The sequence below is a fragment of the Cotesia glomerata genome, linkage group LG7 (assembly GCF_020080835.1).
Source record: "Cotesia glomerata isolate CgM1 linkage group LG7, MPM_Cglom_v2.3, whole genome shotgun sequence".
NCBI lineage: Eukaryota > Metazoa > Arthropoda > Insecta > Hymenoptera > Braconidae > Cotesia > Cotesia glomerata.
In genome coordinates this window covers 17,594,739-17,602,954 of record NC_058164.1, presented here as the reverse complement: position 1 = coordinate 17,602,954, position 8,216 = coordinate 17,594,739, and the positions used below count along the sequence as shown (strand labels likewise).

Here is an 8,216-nt window from a genome sequence, read left to right as displayed (position 1 = left end):
GAGTTAGATTACTTCAGTGGTACACTCTCCTCCTTTGCATCTAATGTAAAAAACTTATTACTACTCCATTAGTTTATCGATCTGTGCAATAATTTTTTAACTGTATATTTTTTGTAGTTCATGCACGAAAATAATGCTATCTAATCATTTAATTATTTAATCTTGTAAAAACCTTGTATGTATATCCGCTCGTATGTATATCCCTCGTATGTATATAGCCGATCGGCGTTTATTCTATTTGAAATAAATAAATAAATAAACATAAAGATTATTCATCAAATTATTTAGATTAGTATTATCAGAATTAGTATTTAAAGTACTGCTATAGATGTTATTATTAGGAAAATCATAAGGATTATTCCTTAAATTATTTGTGTTTACATTATTATTAGAAGTGTTTATGAAATTATTTGAATGTGCATTATTATCCGAATCCGAGATTAAATTAACCCTCAAGTTATTATTATTACTATTACTATTTAGATTTGTAGGTCTAGTCACTGTACTCAAACCTACTTGGTTATTCGCCTGCGAATTTATGACCAAACTTTGAAAATATTCCAACAATTTGTCCATCTTCACAGAATTCGCAGCATTAACCTCATTTGACCTTCTAAGTTCTTCAGCTAGCCTATATGTCACGTCATTAGCTAGGTTAGGTACTGGAGCAGAACCAGAAAAGCGCTACCGCCTCTAGCTTCTGAATGAAGACGAGATCCATGAGGACCAACACTACCTAACATATTAATGTTTCCCTCATCTCTGTTCACAAAAACCGGAGATTCATAACCTAAATTATTTTCTATGACTCTACTAGTTGCTCCCACAATCTGAGAACTAATTCCCTTATTTAAATTCAAATTACTATTAAGATTTTGTTCATTTATTCCTCCTTCTCGAGTTCTGTCGTAATCCAAGCGAAAGTCTGTATTTGTTAAATTTTTATTTCGACTACTTTGACTATTATTGTTCTTTTGGCTGTTCAAATTATTAATATTGGTACTCTCGCTTGCAGGAGTTACTCTTGTGGAGAGATTATTATCACTTGGTGGTACTTGCCTTTGATTATTCACGGATACAGGAACAACTCCTGAGTTTATCAACGGCAAGTTGGCCAAGCTTTGTAAATTATTTACATCTTTAAACATATTCTTATTTATATTATCATTGTTGAGATTATTTGACTTTGCTTGTGTATTACCATCAGAACTCGGGTTTGTTGAATTCCCCAAGTTTGTTCGCGGAACCGAACCAGTCGATGTCGCTACTAAGGACGTATCGTCACTCCCTTGGGTGTTGCCTGTTACCTGAAAATTTTGTGTGTTATTATTCCCATGTTGCTTAGTTCTATTTGATTGACTCTTTACTGGAGTATGCTGAACTTTGCCCGTCTGGCGGGCCAATTCTTCAGGCGTCATCGTCGGGCTCAAAATAATCTCTTCTATTACGTAGTTTTTTGACTGCGCCAACCTCGTCTTATTCCTTGTGTCCATTCGTACCTCGAACAAATCAGGTTAATTAGTAAATGCAAAATAATTTAAGTTTTGAAAAAAAAATATATAAAATAAAATATAATTCCATAAATAACCACTGGCAAAATTTTTATTATCCTCAGATTACCGGAATTCCTGGTCTGTCGATGAGATACCAATCTCAATAAGCTTAGCTTAATAAGAAAGACTTAACGTCTCCATTGTTTAAAAATAAAGACGGTAATCCTTCTGTAGCTTTAAAAGAAAGAATGACTAAAAGAAGTTCTTACTCAGAAAAAAAAAAAAACTAAAATAAATTTTAAGATGTATGTAAATTTTTACAAATTATTTTCAGGTTTCCCTGGTTTCACCTTGAAGACCCATTCAAAACAGTTTTCCAGATTCCTTTGATAATTAAAACTACAATCAACTTCAACAAATTTTCAGGTTTCCCTGGTTTATTAAAATTGACAACGATTCCAATTTTCTATGCTTCAAAACTATCTTGAATAATCAATCTAAGTAAAATTTTTAAATAATTTGCAGTTTCCCTGTATTATTTTTTTTTATAATTTTTATTAATTAATTTATATAAATAATAAAATGAAATACTAATTTAAAAAAAATTCTTAACCTTCAAAGTACAAAGAAAATTCCTTGCACAAAACAAAAAAATTGTAAATAAAAGGTTCTCTTTTTAAAAAAAAATTTTAAATAAATAAAATAATAAAATAAGAAATCCTTAATAAAAAAAATTCTTTCAATTTATAACCGTCCCTGGCTTAAACTTCTCGCTATAGCAGAACCTCCAGAATATTCCTGGTACACCTAATGTCTCTCTCTCTCTATCTCAGCCGACTCTTAGCAAAAACTATTTTACTTGATTTACAAAAAATTTCAGTTGGACGTCAAATATAAGAGGTAAACCCTCTCCAGGTTGGTGATCTCCTGGAGATGACTACCCTTAACCTAACACGCCAGCCCGGCGCCACCAAGGGACAAGAATACCTAATCGAACTCAGACCCCTGGTCCTGAGTTCTTTTTACCACGACTAGCTCCTTCAGGGACGTGGAAGTTTTCACTCCTAGTCACTAGGATAAGGTAGACTGAGAGGAAGAGAGGTTGAGATCATTATTTCTAAAAGAAAGAATTAATTAATCAATAAAAGTAGAGAGATTTATTCACTCCCACAAGCAACAAAACTCAATTGACTCGATACAATCAGACGCTCAGGAGAGCGTAGCAAAGCCAAAATGGCGTATATATATTTTACTGGACGAAAGTTATTTTAAGGGATTACCACGTACATCTCGCGAGGTTTTAATGAGATCCTCCTGCGTTGGGATTTCCATGGTCCTCCTTCGATGACGTTGTATCTCGGTCCGTTGCTCGTCCTGCTTGACAGGTACTTGAGATCCTGGAATGTCCTGGTGTCCGCGGTGAGATAATAGGAAACTTCCTCACAGAAAATTGTGGAAGGACTACAGAATCAGCACTGAAGAAACTATTGGCACGACGCTACTCTGAGAGCTTGGTAACCTGCATGATCAAAAAATAAGATAACTGGTCAGCTGTCGCAGCCTATACACAGCGTCTTTTAAAAGAAAAAACCGCAGAAAGAGACTAATAACTAGAAGTAACCGTCGTGAGACGCTACACTGACTGAATTGAAGTAATGCTTATGCGGTTCCGATTCAGTCATCTCCGTACCATCCACGGAGGAAGAGAGAGGAGTTTTTTTTAGTGGGTAAAAATCCCACACTACCGACCATCATCTTTCAATGATAGCGGTGTCTTTGGAAGATTTTTTTCGCTTCTCTATAAAAACACACACACACACACACACACACACATACGGACATCATCGCGGAAACATTCGGGGAAGATTCCTAGGACCTCAAAACGTCGAGATATGATTGTTGTGAATCCGAAAGGATTGATCACAATGCTCTCTGTACACTAGTATAGAATCACATATAAGCAGATGGTTGCAAATATTAAGAGCGGGAAAAACCTATTAAGATTTAAAACACATGTATTAGTAGATTTCATAGAAATCTAACTATTGCATTGGTCCTCATGACGGAACTTTTGAAAAATTTTGCTATATTTTGACTCAGCTCGTCAAGCGGATTCAGATCCAAAATTTTTTTGAACCAAAAAAAAAAATACATCAGCTCAAAAAATACATCAATTCAAAACTTTATGACTATAAAATATAACCGGTCTTGTTTATATTTTTTTTTTTTAATTTAAGAAAAAAAATATAACCTATTTCGATTGATCTCCATCATTAAACATCCTTGCATCTTCATTATTATTAAAATTAATTTTGACCATTTTGATGAATAATTTACTGAATAATAGTCGAATAAATTTTATTATTTGTGAATAATTGTATCATTAATAAAAGTTTAGTTGAATAATAAAAAAAAATTTCTTGTGTTTTGAAATTTATAATATTTGAAAAACAAAAGAAATGCAACTAAACCCACTCTAATCATAATATATATACTTATTTGAAATTAATTAACAAAATGAGCTCAAAAACTTCGTAGGTGCAATTTTAAGCGAAAAGGTATTAACGGAATTAGCGGGAAGTTGTAGGGATGGCCTTTAGGGTTAACCGTTTTCCTATTTTTTTTTTATATTATGTTATTATTCATATAATTTGATATTTATATTTACTTACTTTAAATATTTTATTTATAATTAAAATGTCTTTAAGATATTAAATAACGAGAGGAAAAAAGTACATACTATAAACCACAGTAAACTACTTTATCTCATAATTGTATAAGATATAAATATGGAAATTGTACACTAGGGCCTCGATACGTAAAAAATAAGATAGCGCGTCAATGTGATTTAATCGCGGAAAAAAAAATTCAAATGTAAAATAAAATTATTAGTAGATTTTATAGAAATGTAACTATTGCATCGGTCCTTATGTCAGAATTTTCAAAAAATTTGTTTGGCTTGAAATTAATTTTTATAATTTTCAGTAGATTTCATAGAAATCGAACTATATCGTTAGTACTCTATGTCGGAATTTTCAAAAATTGTTGTACATCCTTACACAATATATATATAATCTTTTCTTATTCAATTGCTAGGCATTTAGTAATAAATTATGAAATCTACTTCCATTTCGGCTGCCGAATGGCTCTTTTTTTTTTATTTGTAATAGTACGAGCAAGAAAAAAATAAGAATTCTTAAAATGCTGTAAACTTCTCTATGTTAATCTTTATTGTTAAAAATGGGCAATTTTATATAATTAATTTTCGGGTGTTAGACGAATTTATAATCACCGGAAATTCCCAAAGGAAAACCTATAAAAACTTTTAGTGCCGCGCAGTTAGTCTAGACATTCTAAGAAAAATTTCTTCGTTAAAATAAACTTACGCTTGTAATTGTAGTGGTCACTTAGAATAAGATACCGAACGTTTTGGAATATTTTTTACGAAACTGGAGAAAACCCAGAGATTTTTATTTATTAATTTTTATTGCCATAATCCTTTAAGAAGCTTATTTTCCAAAACGTTCACTAAAAAAAGGGATTACTCGAGTACCCAGGACTAAGTCATAAAAACCAGACATCCAGGCGGGCTGCAAATAACCTGGGAACATCGAGGGTCTTCATTTCAGCATGGTCCCATTTTGCCAACTCGAGAAAGGATGCTAGCCGAAGATGAGAGTTGTAGAGGCGCGCGCAACTACCCTCACTACCCTCTGGGACTCTCCCACTCCAAAGGTACGAACAGCTCAACCGAGGGAGTTGAAAACCAAGGAACAAGAAAGGACTTATCAAAAAGCAAGACTTTAGTACGCCACGCGAATATTTTCTTTTTCGAAATTATTGTCGGTACTTTTAATTTTGGAACTTATTGAATAATAAATAATAGATTTGCGCGCAAGGCAAATCTAAATTAAACTAAAATAATCTGAGTGTTCTGAATTTATTATATATATATATATATATATATATATATATATATATATATATATATATTATTTAATTTAAATCTACTCAATCTACAACAATGATGAAAACTCGATTTTCGAATAACGGGGTAAAAACAATAACTTCCTGATTTTTGAAAATTTTCCATTTTCTTAGCGGGAAGTTAAAAAGATGATTTAAAAGTTGTGCCACAAATGAAGTAAAAATCCAATTATACGAGTGGAGTTAGTTTTAGATTGAGGTGGTACAAATATTGTATCACCGTGATGTAGATTTTACATTACGGTGAAGTAAATTATGCGTGCCCTACACGCATGCGCCTGAATATTGTATAGGTTTTATTTGTTGTTGATGTTTCGTATCGTCTGTTTTTTTTTTTTATTAATTGAATTTGTTGTTAAAAAACGTGAAAATAGCATGGCCAATGATTTTGTATCTTCAATGCTAAAAAATATTGTCTTGAAAAATTTATTTCAAGGTTTGAGGGTACGTATATTACCGTAAAGTTAGTCCCATTTAAAATTCATTAGATACAAAAAATGTATCACCGGGTGATGTTAATCTAGGATCACATCTGTGGACTTCACAGGTGATACAATTTTTGTATCAGCTGATGAGATTTTAAAGTCACTTTTTTTTCCGTGCAATTTGTCGTATTTATCGGAAGAAATAGTCTCACTAACTTTTTTTGATGATTCTATATCACTGGAAGTAAAATAAATAATAGTTGAAGCAATAAAAACGAAGGAAAGTCAAACTGACAAAGAACGTATTGACCCTGATCTAACAATTTAGATTCATTGTGTATTAAAAATATCGGTGATTCTCTAACGAAGATGTCTATGACTTTATTCGAACAGTTTGAGCTTTTAAGTGATTTCCTTAATTTACCTCCTTCACAATTGCACAATTTTAAAAGTAACTCAAATTGTAAATTGAATTTTCTGGTTATCGAAATATTTAAGGCTAATTTTACTTACAATACAGTTGAAATGAGATATTTTTTTCAATAGAAATTAATTTTTACATAAATAATGACAATTTTTCGGTCAAAATAAAAAAAAAAAAAACGAAGAAATAATTTTTAGTTTAACTTTGAGCTTAAATAACTTTTGAGTAAGTAAATTTATCGAAAAAAGTTAAGAAAAAGTTTTTGTAGAGCGTTCAATTTTCTACAAATTACTTGTTTGCTATTGCCATATATGAACTGGCATATAGAAACAAAAAAATTAATTGTATAACGTGCCAAAACCCCATGTTATTTAAATGGGAAATGTATCGTCTTTGTGGCATGGTTCAATATCAATATTAAGGGCTTGCATGGATCTGATATTTTTTTTTAGGTCGAGAAATAAAAATTTTAGGGGCGGTGCAAAGTCAAAAACCAAATTGGTAAATAACAGACACTCTAACATATATATTAGGGTGTGCCAAAACTCATTTAATTTTTAACAGGAACTTTGTTTGGGCACTTCCGGTCGTGAGATATCTCCACAGCTGCCGGAAAAAATTAAAAAAATTTTATACTATGAAAATCAAATACGAACGTCTCAACCCAAAATATTTCAGGAAATACCCAACACACAGCTCCTGTTAGAAGCGGAGCTTAAAATTCCAATTTTAAAAGGTTTATCACGAAAATTGAATTTTGGCACACCCTACTATGTATAATTATTAAATACCTATATTACTCTTTTTAATTTATCTAAAATTAACCGTAATTTGTTTTTACTTATTTGTTTTAGATGGAAAATACACTGCGTATACTTATCATGCAAAATTCATAGAAATATCAGTTGGCATAAATCATAATGTTGATGAATTACTCGTTGGTGTACTTCATCAAATCAGACTAAAGCGAAAAAGTTTCAATCATGCCACTGCAGGTGATACTGAAAAAATACTAAGAAGTAACCATTGGTATAAATCAAAAAGTATGATGCGAGCAAGTATAAAAGCTCATAGAGTATTAACATGGTTATTTAAAAAAGAAGATAATAAATTCAAAAATTGTGAAAATTTGCATGTCTTATGAAAGTGTTAAAAAAAACTGAGTGTAACTAATGATAAATATATTGAAAATACAACGATGTCTTGACATGTATTTTTGGCAAAAATATTATTTATCATTGACTCATTTTGTGCCAAATTTTTATTCTAGCACGATACAACCAATATTAGTAAATAACTGCAGTTTCTAATAGTATATAACCAATTTATCAATAAATTTATTTAAATCAATCATTAAAATGACATTTATCGGCATAGTTCAGTTTTTAATTATATTTTTTCCTGTTCATTTTTAATTTTTTTAACTTCCCGCTAAGAAAATTGAAAATTTTTAAAAATCCGTGTGTGTGTGTGTGTGTGTGTGTGTGTGAGTGTGTGTGTGTGTGTGTGTGTGTGTGTGTGTGTGTGTGTGTGTGTGTGTGTGTGTGTGTGTGTGTGTGTGTGTGTGTGTGAGTGTGTGTGTGTGTGTCAGCTCTTAACATCGAATAACCACGTCAATCGCCGCCAGTCCAGTCGAAATCGGTTGATACGTTCGTGTATTATCGTTATCAAAAGAAAACCAAAAAAAGTGTTTTTTCGGAATTACTTTAAAATTCGTACTTTGATCAATTTAAACTTAGAGATTCTTCATGAAGCTTAAAAAACTGCGTTGAATGCCGCCAACCGCGTGAAAATCGGTTCATTCATTCAAAAGTTATTGCGATTTGAAAATTAAAAAATTAAGAAAACGGTTGACCCTAAAGGCCACCCCTGCAATTTCCCGCTACA

At 31.6% G+C, this 8,216-nt stretch overlaps 1 protein-coding gene across 1 annotated transcript in view; it reads left to right on the top strand.

Annotated features, from left to right (window-relative positions):
- Positions 1-7,571, top strand: part of LOC123268762 (GTP-binding protein RAD) — a 332,020-nt gene extending 324,449 nt beyond the window's left edge. Inside the window, exon 7 of the mRNA XM_044734118.1 lies at positions 7,184-7,571. Within this exon, the coding sequence (XP_044590053.1) occupies positions 7,184-7,473 (290 nt within the window). The 3' untranslated portion in view covers positions 7,474-7,571. The remainder of the gene's footprint in view (positions 1-7,183) is intronic.
- Positions 7,572-8,216: the final 645 nt, after the last annotated feature.